The sequence below is a fragment of the Bos grunniens genome, chromosome 13 (assembly GCF_055505025.1).
Source record: "Bos grunniens cultivar Pamir isolate PY7600 chromosome 13, Bosgru_T2T1.0, whole genome shotgun sequence".
Lineage (NCBI taxonomy): Eukaryota > Metazoa > Chordata > Mammalia > Artiodactyla > Bovidae > Bos > Bos grunniens.
Window position 1 is genome coordinate 20974205 of NC_141177.1, and position 22165 is coordinate 20996369.

Consider the following 22165-nt stretch of genomic DNA (forward strand, 5'->3'; position numbering starts at 1 on the left):
TTCACTTTCATGCGTTGGAGAAGGAAATGGCATCCCACTCCAGTGTTCTTGCCTGGAGGATCCCAGGAAGGGGGAGCCTGGTGGGCTGCCGTCTATGGGGTCACACAGAGTCGGACATGACTGAAGTGACCTAGCAGCAGTTTCAGATGGGGAAATAAAATATCAAAAGTTTAAGAAATGAATCAAACTCACACAGCTAGGAGAGGTTCTTTCTACACTGCCTTCACACTAATATATACTTGTTATACATCAACAGAGCAATCAACCCACTGAACAGGCAATAAGTTTTGATTGCACATCAGGATCTAGCAGTGAAGCACTAACGAGCTGCTCATGCAACAAAATAAACTTAGAAGAGAATAAGAATTGGAAAATCTAGAATCAAATAAAAAATACAGATGTAAATCATGAAAGCGGCAAAGATGAGTCCCTGAATGACAGCTTTGCATGAGGCCTAGAAAGAGATGACGCATACAGGAGAACAAGGGCAGAGTCCTAATGGGCAGAGAAAGAGGGATTTGATAGAGCAAGTGACATGGCAGATGTAGAATGGCACATTTCAAAAGTATTAAGAAAATCTCTGTAGAAAATAATTCACATAAGAAACAACAAGGCAACTAGCTGAAAGAATAAGAAAGAGCTGCTCGAAAATGTAGGTAATCAAAGCACTGCAATGTGGCTTTGCAATGGGCAGTACCTAGTCATAGTGATGCAGGGATGAAAGCTACCTGGTCCTGTAACCTACTAAGTAAGTTTGATGCAGACACTTTGGCTTCTGAGCTCAGTTTTATCGGTAGAAATTGGAAAGTGGGTCCCTCCTGTATCTTTCAGGTTGCCAGGATTCTCTGGTGGCTCAGATGGTAAAGAATCTGCCTCCAGTGGAGATGACCTGGGTTCAGTCCCTGGGTTGGAAAGATCCCTTGGAGAAGGCAATGGCAGTCCAATCCAGTATTCTTGCCTGGAGAAGGCCATGGACAGTAGAGCCTGGCAGGCTATAGGCTATGGGGTCACAAAGAGTTGGATACAACTGAGCGACTATCACACAGTCCCTCTCAACCCCTGGCAAGTTTTGAAGGGCAGTAATTTTCAGAATTTAGCTTCTCATGTAAAGAATGATTAGCAGTGTGCTAGTAATGTTTCCAAAAAGTGAAAAGAAAACCAAGTTCTTTCAAGAAATCAGAATTACTAGGAAATATACACTAGAAAGTTAGGTAATTCTAAAGCTACCTGGTCTAGGTAGGAATCCTTTTGCAATTAGTTAATACAAATTACTAAGAAAATTGAATGACCCAAAAGAAGAATATGCTACAAATATAATTTAAATATTTAAATTGAAATATATAAATGGCTAATAAACTATGAAAAAAATGAGCTAATTCTTTCATAATTAGAGGAATACGGAAATGAACTATAACCTTTCATCTGTGAGCCTGGAAAAAATTTCAGTTGTCCAAACCAGTGCTGTCAAGAGAGTAGAAAAAAAGATACTCTCACAGAGGATTAGAGAAACTATTAACATAGGGGATTATTTGTCAATATGTTCAGTTCAGTTCAGTTCAGTTCAGTTGCTCAGTCATGTCTGACTCTTTGCGACCCCATGGACTGCTGCACGCCAGCCCTCCCTGTCCATCACCAATTCCCTGAGTTTACTCAAACTCATGTCCATTGAGTCAGCGATGCCATCCAACCATCTCATCCTCTGTCATCCCCTTCTCCTTTCGCCGTCAATCTTTCTTAGCATCAGGGTCTTTTCAAATGAGTCAGCTCTTCGCATCAGGTGGCCAAAGTATTGGAGTTGCAGCTTTAACATCAGTCCTTCCAATGAATATTGAGGACTGCTTTCTTTTAGGATGGACTGGTTGGATCTCCTGGGAGACCAAAAGACTCTCAAGAGTCTTCTTCAACACCACAGTTCAAAGCATCAATTCTTTGGCACTCAGCTTTCTTTATAGTCCAACTCTCACAAGAATACATGACTACTGCAAAAACCATAGCCTTGACTAGATGGACCTTTGTTGGCTAAGTAATGTCTGTGCTTTTTAATATGCTGTCTAGGTTGGTCATAACTTTGTACTGTATTTTAAAATTTGCATACCTTTTGAACTTTTGAAATGTCACCTTTAGGAATTTATCCTATGAATATATTAGCAAAGTTTATCATGATATAAGATGTAAAGTGATATTCAGTTAAGTAATGCCTGTTTCTAGGAACCAGTTAGTCACCTCTCTTGGTAAACCACCCATAAGGTGCACTCTTGCTAGCAGCCTTTGCTAATACAGGCTTAGTGTTTAGGAAGCAAGCTCCCAGGTGCCACGTATCATCCCTGTTGTGACTCACTTTCAAGTGTACTGTCAAGGTTGTCAAGTCCTTTCTCAAGACCAGATTTCAGCTTCCTCAGAACATCCTTGCCAAGACTGTCAAGAAGAGATGCTGAGGTCCCGGCGAGCAGGCCGCACAAGAGAACAAGTTTCCAAAGCTGAAACATCTTGTCCAGACACCTGTACAGTCATGGGAGGAACAGGAGTGAGAATTTTCCACAGTGAAACAGGATCTCGGATGAGCACCTATCACTCTTACACTCAACAGTCCTTGAAGATAGACGTGGCTATCTGCTCTCTTACAGATGGGCAGCCCAGGTCAAAAAGCCAGAGAAACTTTCTTGCCCAGAGATAAACAACCAGTGAATGAAGGAGCTGTGATGTGAAAAGTCAGGTCAATTCTCTTCACTGAAGGTCCTTTGCACATGCTGGCTTCTCTGCCTGGAACACTTTCCACTTCTTTTCATTTTTAGCTGAGTCATTTCGTACTGACTTTTCAGCTTCAGAAGGCCGTCATGTCCTCTAGACCCCTCACCAGAGTCTATGACAGGGGGCCCCACTCCACCATCTTGCTGCCTTCATTCACTGTGCAGAGTCCTGGGTACCAATTAGTGACAAATTGCCTGCCTTCCCTACCAGGCTGTGACTTCCTTAGAGGAGGGATTGTGACTTATTTCATGGTTGAAATCCCAATTTACAGTAAAAAACCTGCACCTACAACAGTGTTAATGTTGGTCACTGAGTCGTGTCCAACTCTTTGTGACCCCATGGATTGTATCCTGCCAGGCTCCTCAAACTATAGGATTCTCCAGGCAAGAATACTGGAGTGGGTGGTGTGCCCTCCTTGAGGGGATCTTCCCATCCCAGGGACCGAACCCGCGTCTCTTTTGTCCCCTGCATTGGCAGGCAATTTCTTTACCAAGTACCTAGTACAGTACAACATAGTAAATTTTGCCAAATAAAAGTATGAGCAAATAAGTGTGTACCACATCATGACATTGCATTCCTCATCAATTTGACACTTCTCCTCATTGAATCTATTTCTTAATTTGCTCTATTCAAAATATTAATGAACTCAAGTGGCCCCACCCCTCTGCCTCTTGCCCCCAGAACCTTCTGAAGGGCTTCCCTGGTGGCTCAGACGGTAAGGACTGCAATGCAGGGGAAGAAGATTCAATCCCTGGGTCGGGAAGATCCCCTAGAGAAGGAAATGGCAAATGGCTCCAGTGTTCTTGCCTGGAGAAATTCATGGACAGAGGAGCCTGGTGGGCTACTGGCCATGGGGTTGCAAGGAGTTGATCACAACTGAAAAACTAACACTTTCACTTTCATCCCTATGCCTCTTACCAAACACTTCAGTAGGCCTCCATGTGGGGTGACATTAAGGGGGAGACCCAGCAGTCACGGGTTTGAAGAAAAATACTTACAAAGTCCTTGCTCCTCTGCACAGCCTCCTGGAATTCTGCTGGGTACTGAGGGCCCTCATATTGATGGTGATGGGAAGGCTATCCCCGGAAACGAGCTCTGCATCCAGAGCCATCCAAGAAGACTCCAGTGAAAATAAGCCCTGTCCAGAGTGAACAGAGAGACTTCCAAAACAAAGGTCACCAAGGATGCTTGAATTGGATGGCTATGGAGAGGACTTTGTTCCAAGACTAAGAGCGGTTCTCATGGAGCCTCCAGATACCAACATGGTGGCCATGCTGGTGGGGGGCTGGGGTAAAAACTGAGATGAATTGGAGAATATTCTGGTAGAAGGATCCATAGTGCTCATCCAACTTAATTTTATCAGAGTTTGGAAACTCAGCTCAGAAAGGGAAAGCAGCCAGCCTGTAAGAGAGGGACAGAGATGGGGCTAGACTTGTGGCCCATAGCATCAGGGTCAGTGACCTGTGAGGTCATTTTTCCCAAACCTTCTCTTGTGTCCGAGTACTCTCCATAACATCCCTCATAGTGGAACCAGCTTCAGGAAAAATGTTTGCAATGACAGTTTGCTCAGGACCCGCCCTCCCCATCTGCCCACTCCATTGAGTCAGTAGAGTTTCTCCTGAGGGTGAATATGGTCTGCCTCCGTATATATCCCCATATATGCAGTATCCCTCTGCACACTTGCTCCCAACTCCTCTACTCTCAATGCAGCTGCAAGAAGTTAAAACACTGACCTTAAACCAAAGTCCCCACCATGGCCCCTGTGTCATCTACTCACTGCCACCCCAAACTCATCTGCCTCTTTCTCCGTGGCCCTATTGTCTTCCTTCTTTTCCAGAAAAATACCAACATCATTGCTGCCTTGGCCCTCTGCACAGACCATTCCCTCTTTCCAGAACTCTCCTCCTGAAGCCAGTGTGAGTTGTTTCCTGCCATTCAAACTCACAGTCAGTCCTTATTTAATACATTTGTATACTCACATCACCTCCTGCCTTTAGATGACAACTCCCAGTTCAAATAACCACACTGGAAACATAACAGACATAATCGCCACAGGAAAGCTTAGCATTCAACTTAACCTCCTTGCTGGGATAACTGAGGAGCCCATGGTCCAGAGAAGGAGAAGGATGAATCCACAGCCACACATGAATTGACCCCAACTTATTTTCCTCTTCCATTTCATATCTTTTTCGTTTGTTGAAATTTTCTGCTTGGGTAATCACTTTTTAAAACAAAAGATTAAATAATTTTTAAATAAATTATTTTATTTTAATTGAAAGCTAATTACTTTACAATATTGTGGCGGTTTTTGCCATATTGACATGAATAAGCCACAGGTGTACATGTGTTCCCCCATTCTGAATCCCCTTCCCATTTCCCATCCCATCCCATCCCTCTGGGTTGTCTCAGAGCACTGGCTTTGAGTGCCCTGCTTCATGCATCGAACTGGCACTGGTCATCTATTTCACATATGGTAATATACAGGTTTCAATGCTATTCTCTCAAATCATCCCACCCTCGCCTTCTCCCACAGAGTCCCAAAATCTGTTCTTTACATCTGTATCTATTTTGCTGTATTGCATATAGGATGGTCATTACTATGTTTCTAAATTCCATATACATGCCTTAATATACTGTATTGGTGTTTTTCTTTCTGACTTACTTCACTCTGTATAATAGGCTCCAATTTCATCCACCTCATTAGAACTGACTTAAGTGCATTGTTTTTTATAGCTGAATGATATTCCATTGTGTATATGCACCACAACTTTCTTATCCATTTGTCTGCCGATGGACATCAAGGTTACTTTCACGTCCTAGCTATTGTAAACGGTACTACAATGATTTTGGTGTGCACATGTCATTTTCAATTCTGGTTTCCTCTGTGTATATACCCAGCAGTGGGATTTCTGGGTCATATGGCAGTTCTGTTTCCAGTTTTTCTAAAAAGTTTGTTTAAACAATAGATCCCTGAGTTCCTCCCTAGATACTTAGGGTCAGGAACTCTGGGGTGGCTGGCCAGAATTGGAAGTAACTGGACTAGGGTGGCTCACAGGTACTTTACCTTGTGTTCTAAGAGCTGTGATCCCCACAGCATCCTCCAGAGCCCCACCTCTGCCTAGACATGACTGCACAACCCTAGGGGCTTATCCTGCTTCATCTTGTGTCACCTCATCAGCAACCAGGCAGGGATGTTACTGTCTTCATCTTGACTTTGGGGCGTGAGGCTCAGAAGGGGAGGATGACTTCCTCAAGGCCACACAGATAGGAACGGGCAGAGCTGGCGAGTGCACCCAGTTCTGCATCCTCTCCCACTGAGATCAGCTGTTCTGACTCTCAGTCTCTGGGGGCTGCAGCAAGTCTCACTCTTTGGCCCCAGTATCCAGAATCCAGTAGGTCAAGGGCAGTACCCGGGCCATGGGCTTGGCACTGCAGGTCTCCTTTCACCATTGGTGCTCATGACAACCCCCTAAGGAGATTTGGAAAACCCCATTTTCCAATTCAGGGTACTGATGTTCAGGGAAAGGAGGTGAGTGGCCCAGGTTTCACAAGGACACGAACCCAGCATTTGACTCCCCAAGGAAGGACCTTTGACTCAGATCACACTGAGGTCGGATGGTGGGGCAGGAAAGTCCTTGCACTTGAATGCCCTGTTTATTCCTTGACCTGTGCTGTTTTAGTTGGTTGTAATGCCTGGTGCATTTGGGCGTATGCCAACCTGGAACTCCCAGGCCAGGAAGCACAGACGGGTGCCCACGTGGCAGTAGGCTGGGAGCATTGGTAGCTCCAGGTCAGCCAAGGTCAGTCTTGTCCTTTCACCCACCGGCACCTCAGCAGGAAACTGGAACCCTGTCCTAAGGTGAACGTGGCCAGGACAAAGTAGGGGTAAGATCAGAGGCTTGGGTAGCTAGCGTTCTTCATGCTAACTGTGATCCCGTCATCAGAGCACAGGGCAAGTGCCCAGTTCTGGGGCTGGGACACAGAGGATCCCATCCAGCAGAGCCTTGGACTGGTCAGCAGACTCACCTCCCAGGCTGTCTGTGCCCAGTTCTGCAAACACCTGAGGCCCTGCTTCTCCTTGTTGTGGGCACAGAGCTGAGGGTTGTACAGAAATCTTGAGCAGAGAGTTATCCTGAATCAGGAACACAGCCCAGGGGCCCAAGTGTGATGTAGTGAGTTCAGACCAGGTGTTGGCCCCAGGCTACAGCTGCCTCATTGGAAAATGGTGAGACAACTCCATGCCTAGTGGCAAAATGGAAATTAAAATACCCCAATTCTGAGGTTGGGCAGACTGGGTTAGAACCTTCTTTTTGCCTGTTGTTGGCTGTGTGGCCTGGACAAGGAGTTTCATCTTCTTGAACCTCAGGTCCCCTAAGTGTGAAATGAGACTAACTATGGGCCTCTTCTCCCAGGGGTGCTGTGAGGAAGTGTGGGATATTCTGTGTCTGCCCCGATAGACGGTTATTACAGTGATGTTGATGATTACAATTGTTGCTGGTGTCTGGTCACCTCACTCCCCTCCGCCTCCGGTTTCTCATCTGTTTATGGAAAATATTGAAAGAGATGGGAATACCAGACCACCTGACCTGCCTCTTGAGAAAACCATGCAGGTCAGGAAGCAACAGTTAGAACTGGACATGGAACAACAGACTGGTTCCAAATAGGAAAAGGAGTACATCAAGACTGTATATTGTCACCCTGCTTATTTAACTTATATGCAGAGTACATCATGAGAAACGCTGGGCTGGAGGAAGCACAGGCTGGAATCAAGATTGCCAGGAGAAATATCAATAACCTCAGATATGCAGATGACACTGCCTTATGGCAGAAAGTGAAGAACTAAAAGGCCTCTTGATGAAAGTGAAAGAGGAGAATGAAAAAGTTGGCTTAAAGCTCAACATTCAGAAAACAAAGATCATGGCATTTGGTCCCATCACTTCATGGTAAATAGAAGGGGAAACAGTGGAAACAGTGTCAGACTTTATTTTGGGGGGCTCCAAAATCACTGCAGATGGTGATTGCAGCCATGAAATTAAAAGACGCTTACTCCTTGGAAGGAAAGTTATGACCAACCTAGATAGCATATTAAAAAGCAGAGACATTACTTTGCCAACAAAGGTCCGTCTAGTCAAGGCTATGGTTTTTCCAGTGGTCATGTATAGATGTGAGAGTTGGACTATAAGGAAAGCTGAGCACCGAAGAATTGATGCTTTTGAACTGTGGTGTTGGAGAAGACTCTTGAGAGTCCCTTGGACTGCAAGGAGATCCAACCAGTCCATTCTAAAGGAAATCAGTCCTGAATATTCATTGGAAGGACTGATGCTGAAGCTGAAACTCCAACACTTTGGCCACCTGATGCGAAGAGCTGACTCATTGGAAAAGACCCTGATGCTGGGAAAGATTAAGGGCAGGAGGAGACGGGGATGGCAGAGGATGAGATGCTTGGATGGCATCACTGACTCAATGGACATGGGTTTGGGTAGACTCCTGGAGTTGTTGATGGACAGGGAGGTCTGGCGTGCTGCTATTCATGGGGTCGCAAAAAGTTGGACACGACTGAGCGACTGACCTGAATTGAACTATGACCCCACTGCACAGGGTAATGGAGAGGCTGTAGTGGGTAGATTAAGCAGCCAATATGCTAAACCAATTGCAACTGCATTTCTTATTTTTGGATTCAGTAAAGACTAAATGAGCTTAAATGGTCTTAGATCTACAGTATACCTATTTCACAAACTGTAGCACCCTTATGTGCTGATATATAACCTTTGGCACAGATGATTCCTCATTCTGCCCCAGTTTCCCTTCTGGGGTCAAGTTAGGGAGTCTCAAGTAGGACTCTGATTGTAGGGCCTGGATGGCATGTTGTGCCAAAATGCCTTCCCACGAAGCTCCTGGGCTTGGAGGGAAAGATTGATTAGTGGTGTCTTCCAGAGGTTCTGGAGGAGAGATTGGAGACACTACATGTTTGCCAATGCAGAACCAAGTCATCTCTAAGGTCCCTGCAGCCAGTGATGGGCACATGTTCATGGAGGGTGGGACCCTGGGATCTTTCTCCTCTGGTGCAGGAGAAAGGAGGAGACCCTGATCTCGTTCCAGTATTGGCTCTGTTAATACCTTTCTTTGTGACTCTTACCAAGACATTCACTTTCTTCCAGGATCTCCGTTTCCTCTAACTACAAAATGAACAGTGGTTCTCTGCTAGACCGCTGACACTTCAGGGTTCTGAGAGGGGATCAGGAATACCTGGGGCTACCTGCCACATCCACCAGATGGCGCACTCTTGCTTTGCAGGCATCCCTCCCGCTCCTTGGGCACAGTGATAACTGCCCACTCTCTGAGGCCATGAGGGCCAGGACCACAGGGCATCATCCCCAGGACCTGACACACAGATGCTTAATAATTATTTATTACAGCCTGCAGAAGCATTTTTCTTTAACACTGATTAATTAAAGTGTACACATGGAGAAATTCATGCATTTTATTTATAACAGCACAATAAGCTTGCTCTTAGAGTCAGCCTTGGGTGTGCATCGCAGACTTTTCCCTTGTTGATTGTGTGACAGCAGGCAAATGCCCTAACTTATCTGAGTTTTGCTTTTTTTTTTTTCTTTTAAACATGAAGCCAGAAATGGAATGTCCTAGGATATTCAGTTACTTTAGAAGAGCTGCTCAGGGAACTAACTGAAGGAAATGTCATTAGAGAGCCCAGCCTAACCTTGGCTAGCTAAGGTGATCCATGAATAATAGCGATCATTATCGTTACTATTACTGCAATAAACAGTAGTGAGTGGTGAACAAAGACAGCATTTAGGAGCCCGGGAAAATAGGGAGTGTGACAGGAGGCAGTGTGTGCAGTTCTTGGGACTGGGTTCAAATCCTAGCTCTGCCTCGTGAGCTTTGCCTCTTGTAACTCAGCTGACTCACCTGGAATGTGGGCAGCGTGGGTGTACCTACCTCACTGAATCAGTCTGAAGGGTGCACAAGCTAACGTGTGTAAACCTGGACACACAGTCCCTAGAACCGTGCTCTCCTTGCTCTTCCACTGGACTGGGAGCTCCATGAGGCAGGGATCTCGTCTGTTTTGTTCCCTGACGTGTCCCCTGTGTCGTAACAATGCCTTGTGATCGCAGCTGATGGACACACGCTCCCTGACATGTTGTTGGTGTTCCTATAGCACACAGGTCGGCTGCCCACTGACGACTTCCCTGTGGGAAAGCCACGATGCTCTGTTTTCAAGTACTTCCCATGCACGTCTGCCTCTCCCTACTGGGCACTTCTGCTGTGTCAGGACCCACCCCTCCCTTCTCTCTGGTCCCTCTCTGTTCAGGTGACCACACATATATGTAGTGCTTTAGCGGGTGGGCCTGGCTGGCCCAAAGTCTCTCCCCTATGGGCATTGCTCCAGCTGATGGGAATGTAGCAAGTAGCTCCCATTTGTTCCTGTTCAGTTCAGTTCAGTCGCCCAGTTGTGTCCAGCTCTTTGCAACCCCATGGACTGCAGACGCCAGGCTTCCCTGTCTATCATCAACTCTTGGAACTTACTCACACTCAAGTCCACCGAGTTGGTGATGCTATCCAACCATCTCATCCTATGTCATCCCCTTCTCCTCCTGCTTTCAATCTTCCCCAGCATCAGGGTCTTTTCTAATGAGTCAGTTCTTTGCATCAGGTGGCCAAAGTATTGGAGTTTCAGCTTCAGCATCAGTCCTTCCAATGAGTATTCAGGACTGATTACCTTTAGGATTCACAGGTTGGATCTCCTTGCAGTCCAAGGGACTCTCAAGAGTCTTCTCCAACACCACAGTTCAAAAGCATCAATTCTTCGGTGCTCAGCTTTCTTTATAGTCCAACTCTCACATCCATACATGACTACTCTGAAAATACAGCTTTGACTAGATGAACCTTTATCGGCAATGTAATATCTCTGCTTTTTAATATGCTGTCTAGGTTGGCCATTGGAGAAGGCAATGGCACCCCACTCCAGTACTCTTGCCTGGAAATCCCATGGATGGAGGAGCCTGGTAGGCTGCAGTCCATGGGGTCGCTAAGAGTCGGACAGGACTGAGCGACTTCACTTTCACTTTTCACTTTCACACATTGGAGAAGGAAATGGCAACCCACTCCAGTGTTCTTGCCTGGAGAATCCCAGGGATGGGGGAGCCTGATGGGCTGCCATCTCTGGGGTCGCACAGAGTTGGACACGACTGAAGCGACTTAGCAGCAGCAGCAGGTTGGCCATAACTTTCCTTCCAAGGAGTAAGCGTCTTTTAATTTCATGGCTAAAGTCACTATCTGCAGTAATTTTGGAGCCCTAGAAAATAAAGTCTCTCACTGTTTCCACTGTTTTCCCCTCTATTTGCCATGAAGTGATGGGACCAGATGCCTTGATCTTAGTTTTCTGAATGTTTAATTTTAACCCAGCTTTTCCACTCTCCTCTTTCACTTTCATCAAGAGGCTTTTTAGTTCTTCTTCACTTTCTGCCATAAGGGTGGTGTCATCTGCATATCTGAGGTTATTGATATTTCTCCTGGCAATCTTGATTCCAGCCTGTGCTTCATGCAGCCCAGCATATCACATAATGTACTCTGCATAGAAGTTAAATAAGCAGGATGACAATATATAGTCTTGACATACTCCTTTCCCGATTTGGAACCAATCTGTTTTTCTATGTCCCATTCTTACTGTTGCTTCTTGACATGCATACAGATTTATCAGGAGGCAGGTCTGCTGGTCTGGTATTCCCATCTCTTTAAGAATTTTCCACCATTTCTTGTGATCCACACAATGAAAGGCTTTGGCATAGTCAATAAAGCAGAAGTAGATGTTTTCCTGGAACCCTCTCACTTTTTCGATGATCCAGTGGATCTTGGGGACTTGATCTCTGCTTCCTCTGCTTTCTCTAAATCCATCTTGAACATCTGGAAGTTCCTGGTTCATGTACTGTTGAAGCTTCGCTTGGAGAATTTTGAGCATTACATTGCTAGTGTGTGAGATGAGTGCAATTGTGCGGTAGTTTGAACATTCTTTGGGATTGCCTTTCTTTGGGATTGGAATGAAAACTAACCTTTTCCAGTCCTGTGGCCACTGCCGTGTTTTCCAAATTTAATGGCATAATGAGTACCATACTTTCACAGCATCATCTTTGAGGATTTGAAATAGCTCAACTGGAATTCCATCACCTCTACTAGCTTTTTTCGTAGTGGTGCTTCCTAAGGCTCACTTGACTTCGCATTCCAGGATGTCTGGCTCTAGGTGAGTGATCACACCATTGTGGTTATCTGGGTCATGAAGATCTTTTTTGTATAAGTCTTCTGTATATTCTTGCCACCCACTAAAAATGGGGGGAAAATATTATTTTAAAAAATGCAACCATAATCATGAGAGCTGACCCTTCTTGCCCGCTCTGTCTCTATGGGACAATGATGACAAGGTAGCTTGGGTAGACCTACCAGCTGGAAAAACAGTCTCTTTGTTGGGGCAACATTGAAGAGTGGCTCCCACTTACCGGGAGAGAGCTCCTGAGCAGAGTTGTAGGGCTGAGGAGAATTGAGAAGCTGCACAGAGGCAAGCAATTATGTTCCAGGTGGACAGAATTACCTGGACAAACGCTCAGCACTGACCGAAGAGGGCTACTGCTCAAGAGAAGTCCTGAATTGTGAGACCTCCTTGTGTACAGTTGTGGGAGTTGAGATTGTCACAAAAATTAGACAGAGAGAAAAACTCTCATCCTTTTGCTATGGCCAGCAGGGGAAGAAAAATCTCTGGAGGAAGGCAACTTCACATGAAACTTAGCTTTGCCTCTGACCAGGTGTATGACCCTGGAGAAGTTATTTCACCTCTCCTCTTGGAGATTCACTTGCCACACATTCCCCAAGAACCATTCACTGCATCACTCAGTAAAAATGAGAATCTAATGAGATACAGTGTATAAAGATTTAATACATGGTTTCTCAACACTGTTTGACAGTAATTCCAGAGACTGACTCGTGTAGAGCCTGACTTGTGCTCAGCAGTGTCAGACCCTGGTTAAGCACTTTCCAGTCATTGGCTCATTTAAACCTCACACCAGTGTACTAAGGAAGTTTGGCTGTTCATTCTATTTGGCAGGTGAGAGAACTGTGGTTCTCAGAGTAACTTGCTTGAGATTAAACAGCTAGCAAGGGGTAGAGGCCAAGTAAGTCAAGTTCACCTTTGGCCAACCCTTCACCCTATGCCTTGTCGTTAGCCCCAGCACAGCCTGACCTAAGGTCCGCTCGGCAGAGCTGAGGAGAGCTGGTTGAAGGCCCCGGATATAACCCCAGGGGCTCAAGGGTTCCCTGACGTGAGTTGACCTTGTGAGGCAGCCTTCATCAAGTAGAAAGCCCTTGGGTGAAGTAGCTGCTGGTGCAGGCCTCTGTGTGACCCTGACCTCTCCTCACCTGAGTCCCCAAGGAGGATAACAGTGGTCCTTCTCTTACAGAATGGCACAAAGACTGAGATGGTTCCATGGCACAATGGACAAAGTTTCTCTGGGTCTTTTGTCAGGAAAACCAGATGGTTTTCTGGAAATAAGAAGCCCAGGGACCCTGATGTGACAGCCTGGGTCAATCCTCTGCGCACATGATGCAGCTGTGAGTAATGGGTGCCTTGCTGCCCACTCCAGGGCAAAGGGGAAATTGAAGGCTTCCATGTTAGGGAGGAAGGGCGGACTCAAGAGGACCTCATCAGTCCTGCTCAGAAGAGAGCAGGGCCAGGATGATGGGACCTGCTGGGGGCAGGGGAGAGGTGGCTGAGTACTGAGAACCAGGGTGTCACCTCTCTGAGCAAGTGTTCCCAGGGCCATGGGTTAAAATTCTAGCCCTGCCACTTGCCACCCTGTAACCTCGATGAATCACTTATCTTCTGTGAGCCTCAGTTTCCTCATCTGTACAGTGGGGGCAAGAGCAATGTCTCCTGGCATAAGGGTGCTGTGAGGAGGTCATGTGGTCAGGTGTGCTGAGGAAGGCAGCCCTCCATCATGGCGGTGCTGTAGCGGAAGCAGAGTGAGGCTGTCTCTACATTACCTCAGGTCACTTTCTTGACAATCCTGGGCCTCAGGTTTTCCTTTTGTAAGAGAAGTTGCGGCTGGATAATCCCAAATGTTCCTTCCCTCTTCGGATCCAGGTCTCTGATGCCCTGATTGCCCGTACCTCACCTCCCCCGAAATCCCAATGGAAGGAATGCCATGGGCCACACAGAAGGTGCAGAAATGCCTTTTTATTGCTGGGGGTGGAGGGCGAGTAGCATAGGGTATCCTGACTGTGAGGAGGCGTATCTGAGAGTGTCCTTGACTGGGCTCAGTTGTCACTCCTGGGGGATGGTGGCAGCACCGACCGTCCCAGAGGGAGATGGTACAGAGATTCAGTCAAGTCCCCGGGGACCAATCTGGAAGGAGACCCCAGTGTGAGGCATAGACACCCCGTGGCCCTTACCAACTCCTGCGTTCAGCAGGCACAGTTGCCAGAGTGCTTCCCCACAAACCCTGCAAGCTCTGAGGCTTGGGGGTGGCGGACTGGCACCTGTGGTTTGGGGTCTTTCTCTGGCACCTGGCACTGACCTCTTTTCATCCCCTCACCTTCCCACCCCCTCACCTTCCCACCCCCTCACCTTAGCAACAGTGGCCGATGTGAAAAGACTGATTAGGGCCCAGAGGAGCCAGGGTTCAGGGCTCAATGTATGATCAGGATCAGAGATCAGACTGAGATGCTGGTCGTGTGTCTATCTGTGGCCAGTGTCAGGGCTCAGTCAACAACTTGAGTTAAAGTTCAACCTGACGGCATTCCAGGCTCAGTCAAGGACCAGAATCAAGCACAATCTGGGTATGATTAAGGGTCAGGACTCAGGCTGTGACCAAGATCAGGGCTAAGTCTGCTACTAGAGAAAGAAGAGAAGCCAAGACTCGCTTCTGCTTCTCCACAGGCCCCTGTGGGGAGGTCTCATCCTCCTTTAGCCCAGGGCCCCGAGTCGGATCCTCACCAGCAGGCGGGCATCACTGTGGTTTTTCTCATCTGTTCTCTTCAGTTTACAATTTGTTGTGCGGTTTTCTGAAGTATATCTGAGGGAACAAAATCAGTAGCATTTCTCCAGATCTGGATATAGCTGAATAGAAACTAGATCCCAGTGGCTGCCACCCTCCAGCAGGTCAGACTTGGCAACCAAGGGATCTCTTGCATGTCACTCTGTCTCTCTGAGCCTCAGTTTGTTCATCTGTAAAATGGGTGCACTACCCACTGCACAGTGTTTTTGAAAGAATTCAGTGAGATGCTGTATACGAAGCACAGAGCTATGGCCCAGGTAACTGGGCCTGTGGCTATTTTCTAGAAGGACCACCTCCAGGACCCTGACACTGTTACTTATGCCATTTCTGTTGCCCTACAGCCTCAGCAACCCCAGTCATGCCAGAGACCCAGATCAAGAAAAACCCCAAGGGGCTGGGGGTGAAGCCACAACTCCTGATAAGAAGGGAAAGGGAAGGGGGAGTATTCAGTAGCAATGAGTATGGGATATTAGGCTCTTTCTGTTTTTTCTTTAAATCCGCTCATCAGCTTGGCAGTGTTACAATCTTTCATTTCTGAGGAACCCAAGGATCAGAGAGGTGGAACCAGTTGACCAAGACCCCACAGTTGCTAAGAGCAAATGCAGGATTTGAACTCAGATCTGGCCTGTCCTCTTTCTTGCATCACTCTGTGCAGCTGGTTCTGCAGGTTTAAGAAAGGAGGGCAATAGAAGCCTTCAGTCTGCAGGGACACCATTCCCCCAGCCACACTCTCCTGACTTGCTCAGGACAAAGGATCCTGAACTTCTCCAAGGTCCCCTGACAGTCCTGGCTGTCGAGCAGGCGTAGAGCAGGGCGCCTGCCCCTTGGCAGGCTGCAGAGGGAACCCCCACCGCTTCCCCAGGCTGTGACTTACCGTTGAGGTTATTAACCAAATTCTCATTCAAGGAGCTGATGATGGTGCCAATTCGTGGGCACAGCTGAGGGTCACAGGAAACCAGGGAGAGACACAGCGGGAGATGGAGAGAGGAAGACAGGAATGATGTTGGGATGGAGATCGGGGAGAGAAGAGACACGAGAGAAAGAGGACTGATCATTATCCACTGGAAGCACCCTGCAAACCACCTGCAGAGGTGCTCCCTACTCGGGACCTCAGAACTTCTGACTCTTAGGAAGCTATAATGATGGAAACCTAGAAGACCTAAATCTGAGAGCCAGAGAATGCTAGAGTCCTAAAACTTCAGATTAAAACCTTAAAATCTAGACTTTTAACATTCCAGAATGCTATGCTCTTAGAAACCTTGACCTTTGGAACACTGGAATTCTAAGCAGTCAAATGAGGCCCTGGGAACCATCGAGAAGTGTTTCCAATGATTTTGTGTGTATACCATCCACACGGATCTCGTGAAAATGCAAATTATTGAGTCAGCAGATCTGGGGTAGGACCTGAGAGTCTGTATCTCTAACAAGTGTCCAGATGAGGTCAGTGTTGCTATTCTGAGAACCACAGCTTGAGCAGTGGCCCTCCAGTTTAGTAAGTCACAGAGCCTTCTGGAGGAATTTTTCCCCCATAAACCTTGGTCCCCAGCCAAATTCCAGAGTGACTAATTTAGAATCATTTCTGGCACGTGGTGCATGTGGTTTGCATATGAGGCACAGGAATCTTACAGTATGTGTACTTTTTATATTTAAATAAATTAAATAAAATTGTATTCAATAAAGAAGAACATTGCTAAAAGGCCTCCTGGCAGTACATGGGTATGGTATATGATTCAAGTTGGAACCCAGTGATTTCTGCTAATATCAGATCCCTCCTCCCTTTCTCCCCACATGAGGCTGAGTGAAGGAGGGGAACAGCAGCTGACAGCCCAAAGGAAGTGGGCGCCTCAGAAGGGAAGTTGCCCAAAGAGTACAGCCCACCCAGGGAATGTCACACCTGCTCCCCACCTGGCCTGGCTCTGAGCTGCCAGAAGTGGGGTACTCACCACATACTTCACTATGTAGGTCTCCACCAGATTCACGAGTGTGGTCACAGTCTTTCTGATATTGCTCATCAGTCCAGTGAGGCTGGAGACAGAACTGATAAAGACCAGTGAAGTTGGCAGAGCAGCCAAGGAGGAGTGATGGGAAGGGTGCGGGATGTGGTGGAGCACCTTGAAGTCAGGTGACTTGAGCTTCTACTCAGGGGGATCATCACCTAGAACCACATGACTGACCAGCAGCTCATGAGAGTCCCATCACAAACATGAGACCTCATCCATCCATCTATCCATCCTTCCATTCATTCATTCAGCACATATTTATACAGCAACAACCATATATGCCAGGAACCAAGCCACACTGGGGACACAGGGATAAACAAAGCACAAGCAGCTCCCAGTCTGGTAACTAAATACAAAGTACATGTGGCTAAGGCTGGCTCCTTCCCACCTTCAGCCCCCAGCAAAACTGTCACTTCTTCAGGGCAGCCCTGCATGACTGCTGTGTAAGGGAGGGCTTTGTATCATTACTGTTAAGTGTGCTGCTCTGCCCAGGGATGGTTGCCATCTGACATTTGCCTCGTGTGCTGTTTATTGTTGGACTGAATGCTTGTTTGTCATTCCCTCAAGAGAATAAGCTCCAGGAGAGCAACTTTTTTGCCTGAAATCACGGATACATTCTCCAGAGCTCAGAATGGTGACTGCCTGGCATGGAGGATATGCTCAGCACATTTTTGGCTGAGGGAATAAATGAAGTAAACCTGCAATTAAATATGTAATGACAACTTGCAGAAGGTATTCAGAAGGGCAAGAGCAGATTCTTACAAGAGCGAAGAGGAGGAACATTGTTTTAGACCCTGAGTGATGGGATGTACATTGAAATAGGATCGGGGATAAGTGTAGTTGGCATCCAGAACAGCCTCTGCACAGGTCTCGAGGTGGAAGGAGTTTGTTTGAGTCTCAGAGCAAAAGCCAGTGTGTCTAGGGCAGAGTGGCAAGGGGATAGGCACAGTGAAATGAGGGTGGGTCCAGATCAGGTAGTCTGGATGGTCCTGAGGAGGGCTTGGGATTTTACCCAAAGTGGAGAGAAAAGCCCCCAGAGGGTTTGGAGCAGCAGAGTGGAATGCCATTTTACAGACACGGTCACTGAGACCCAGAAGGCAGGATGATTTCTCTGGTGCTATAGGCGAGGCAGTGTCCAGCAGGGCTCAGGCATTTGGACTTACATCTCAGTTTTTCCAAGTGATGGTAGGCTTCAGGGCCTATTTTTGGTTCTGGGGATCTGTAGGCAACCTGTGATCAGATCCCTTGCTGAGGCAGTATGGACTGACCGGTGCTCATGGCTCAGCCTGGTTCCTTGCCAAGGCCAACCTGCCCCAGCTGTCGGCATCCAGACTATTTCTCCTCACCCAACCATGACCAGGGTCAGCCCTTCTCCCTCCACCTTCTTCCCTGGGCTAAACATGGTCTTTCAAGCACACAATATAAGCTGCAGGTTTGGTGTGTTACCAGAAATCAGTGATTTAAGAGGAGAGGATTCAGTTTTCAAGATCTTATTTTGGGAATTTCCCAGTGTGTGGAGGATGATTTGGGGACAATCTGAAATTACAGCCCATGGTAGGCATTTACTACTCCTCTTGCCCCTCGTAAATAGAGGCAAGAAGGTAAACACAGTGAATTATTATTATTATTGAGGGACATTATATAATATGAGAAGGGTCAGTTCTTCAAATAGACATAGCAATTTAAATGTGCAAGCATCTAACAAGAGAGCTTCAAAAAGCATGAAGCAAAAACAGATAAAGCTGAAAGGTGAAATACACAAATTCACAACACTCCTGTCTCAGTTAGGGGAAGAACTGAGAGACAGAAAGTCAACATGGAAATTATTATTACTGAGAGCATAGTGCCAGGCTGCATGCTAAACCCTGGCATTTTCTCATTTGGTCAACAGAGAAGCCTATGAATTAGGTATTACTACCATCCTCAGTTTAAAAATGAACACTGGAGCTCCTAGAGCTAAAATGATGATAAAAGCATAAGTTAGTGGCAAAGCTAGCTTGTCTCCAGAGTTTCATCTCTTTTTCACCATATTCTGCTCCCTCCCAGATATAGGAATAGGGCTGAAATTAGGGATTCCAACTCCTCTGGGGGTCCCGCTCTGCTGAGATATCTGGGCCTGACCTGTTCACGAAGGGGAGTGATATCTTGGCTGGTGTGTAGGTGCATTCTCCCAGGACCACCATTAAGGTACCAGCTTCATCAATTTTAAAGCTGATACTTCTCTGTAGGACAAAGTTGAGGGTCAAGTCAATGACCGCACCCAACAGAGGCCTGTAGGGAATAAGATGCACAGTTAACAGAGGTGGAGAAATCCTTTCTTGTGGCTCACTTGAGTCCCCTTCTCTGTGGACATTACATGGGGTGTCTATGGACAATGTCAATATTGTCTGCATTCCTTACAGAATCTACATTCTTATATTAGGTTTTTCTTCTCCTGGCCACAAGGGTTTCTCTCATGTGAAATTTCTATGCAGTATTACACTGATGATTAAAATAAATATAATAGTCAACATTTCTTTAGCACAAATTCTGTGTTAGGTATTTCAAACAAAAATATTTTACCTGGATTAATCCATTTAATCATGACAGCAGTACCATGACAGAAAATTACTATCTCTATTTTCAGAATGTGGAAACACAGAATGTGGAAACATTTGGTATAGAGGTTAAGTAACTATCCCCCAAGATCTCATAGCTAATAAATGATGAAATCATAGTGCATTAATTGATAAAGACTCTTCTACACATCTTCATTTTATCTCTTTGTATCTTTAAAGTAATTAAAACACTTAGAAATTATAGTTTCCATATAATTTCATATGCTCTTCATTACATACTGACAATACTATGTGGTCCATACTGGTCACTGTCATTTAAAGAGAATCTTGAGAGACAAAGTGATGCTGCAGGAAACTTTATCAAAGAGTTATAAATGTTTGATCTTCTCAGTTTTCAAGTTTTATAATTAGATAAGCATGATGATTTTGGGCATATATTTCATGGAGGATTTTTTAACAAAAAGCTTAATTATGGCCGGTGTTTCTTAGAACATTTTAAATGTTAAGATTTCAGGTGTGTTTGGCTCTTTGCAAGCCCATGGACCGTAACCCACCAGGCTCCTCTGTCCATGGAATCCTCCAGGAAAGAATACTGGAGTTGGTAGCCACTCCCTTTTCCAGGGGATCCACCCTCTGAGCCACCAGGGAAGCCCAAGAATGCTGGAGTGGGTAGCCATTTCCTTCTCAAGGGGATCCTTCCAACCCAGGGGTTGAACCCAGGTCTTCCACGTTTCAGGCAGATTCTTTACCATACGGAGCCACCAAGGAAGCCCATAGACCTGGAAAGGTCTCCTTCTTTTACAGACTGGGAGACCAAGTCAGAAGCATGGAAAGGTACCTGATGCCAGATTGGAGATCTATTGGCATACCGCACTGCATCTCTCAAACCTCAGATTCTAACCAATACTCACAGGGTCAGGGTGACCTTAGCAGTGATGGAGATACTCAGGTTAATGCTTGTGCCTCCAGGAGTCCCTTGGAATGTGATATTCCCGATGCTGATGCTCCTGATTGTCAACCTGTGCAAAAACCACAATTCACCCTTGTCATTCCTCATGCAGCCATTGCTGAGCTCTTCTCTATGCCAGTCTCATGCTTAGTGTTAGAGCCTGACTGACTTTGCCTGCTTTGATCTTCGTGACAGCCCAGGGTGAATATGTGCCAGAGTCAGAATTTGGTTTCTTAAAAATTAAAGTATAGTTGCTTTACAGTGTTGTGTTAGTTACAGGTGTACAGCAAAGTGATTCAGATGTATATGGATAGATAGATTTGTGTGTGCTAGTCACTCTAGTCATGTCTGACTCTTTGCGACCCTACTGACTGTAGCCCATCAGGCTCCTCTGTCCACCAGGCTCCTCTTGATTCTCCAGGCAAGACTACTTGAGTGGGTTGCCTTTTCCTTCTCCAATAGATGGATGTAGATATAGGTATATATAGGTAGAGATAGAGATACTTTTCATTCCACATTTTTCCCCTTATAGGTGGTTACAAAATATTGAGCATAGTTCCCTGTGTTGTATAGTAGGTCTTTGTTGGTTGTCTACTTCATATACAGCAGTGTATATGTGTTAATGCCGGACTCCTAAGTTATCTCCCATCCTGCTTTCCCTTTTGGTGGCCATAGGTTGTTGTTTTTTGCCCACCAGTCCGTTTCTGTTCTGTGTAAGTTCATAGCATCATCTTTTAGATTCCACATGTAAGTGACATCACTTGATATTTGTCTTTCTCTGAATTCACTTAGTATGATCAGCTCTACATCCTTCCATTTGTTGCTGCCAATGGCATTATTTCATTCTTTTTTAGCAGAGCCAGATTTTGAACCCATAACTGCTTGGCTCCCAGACTTCATGTATGGGGCCACCTATGTGGTGTGAATTCTAGTTTTCTCTGTCCTGAGGTCATTCAAATTTTTACACTCAGCTATATTCAGGGAAGAAAAGTTTTATTCCTTGGAAAAGCAACTTTACACACCAGCAAATAGGTAGAGACGAGAATGAAGGGAACCTTCATCCTGAACCTGAAATCACATGAGAAGAAAGCCTAGACCTTTAATTCCCTTGATAGGTCCTGCAGCCCTGCCTCTAATTTTCCCAAACTCTAGAAGAGCTGGCCTCACACCAGTTGCACTCTCAGGGATGCACAAGGGTTTTTTTTTTGTTTTGTTTTTTTTTTACTTTTCTGTCTTTGATCTTAAACTTACCTCCCCAAAGACATGTATTCTCTTTTGGGACAAAGACCTTCAATGTGAACTCAACATCAACTCACCGTAAACACCTGACAAGTAGCTGACGATTGTTACTATTGTCCTTGTCCAACACGATCTCAGCATCCTGGATCTTCTCGGGAAGTACCTCCTTCACAGCGATCATCTCCAAACATGTGAAATCCTGGAGCAACTCAAAATCAGCCTTCACTTTCTCAAGGACAGCTGCAAAAGCAATCTCCATTTAGTGTGATACACAACTTACGAAGCAGCTCCTGTGTACAGGCGCTAAATGAGACTGTTTGCCTCTGTTATTTCATTCAGTCTTTACAGCTCCATAAAGTTGGTGTTCCTATTATCTGTACTTTCATATGAGGAAATAAAAGATCAAAAGGTTAAGATATGGGCCTCAAGTCCCACAGCTAGGAGACCTTGTTTCTTCTATGCTGGCTTCATACTCATGTATACTCACCATTCATCAACAAAACAATCAATCCACTTTGTAGGCAATAGATATTGATTGAACACCAGCTTCCAATAGTGAAGCTCTAATAAGATACTCAAACAAATGAAATAAATTTGGAATAAACTAAGAAA

The 22165-nt window shown here is 45.9% G+C and overlaps 2 protein-coding genes across 4 annotated transcripts in view; both read right to left on the reverse strand.

The window, feature by feature from the left end:
- LOC147360395 (short palate, lung and nasal epithelium carcinoma-associated protein 2A-like) overlaps positions 1–2486 on the reverse strand; it is a 43943-nt gene extending 41457 nt beyond the window's left edge. Inside the window, exon 1 of the mRNA XM_086335176.1 lies at positions 2339–2486. Coding sequence (XP_086191302.1) covers positions 2339–2486 — 148 coding nt within the window. The remainder of the gene's footprint in view (positions 1–2338) is intronic.
- The window catches only part of LOC147360396 (short palate, lung and nasal epithelium carcinoma-associated protein 2A-like), a 61500-nt gene that overhangs the window by 37512 nt on the left and 1823 nt on the right, over positions 1–22165 (reverse strand). For 2 of the 3 annotated variants that reach the window (XM_086330891.1, XM_086330893.1), the window contains exons 3-9: positions 21631–21793; positions 20277–20384; positions 18929–19078; positions 16751–16844; positions 15682–15745; positions 14747–14825; positions 13973–14155 (exon numbers count right to left, since the gene is read on the reverse strand). In XM_086330891.1, the coding sequence (XP_086187017.1) occupies positions 14788–14825; positions 15682–15745; positions 16751–16844; positions 18929–19078; positions 20277–20384; positions 21631–21793 (617 nt within the window). In that variant the 3' untranslated portion in view covers positions 13973–14155; positions 14747–14787. Of the gene's footprint in view, positions 1–13972; positions 14156–14746; positions 14826–15681; positions 15746–16750; positions 16845–18928; positions 19079–20276; positions 20385–21630; positions 21794–22165 lie in introns of those variants that run through there. The other variant, XM_086330894.1, reaches the window with a different exon arrangement.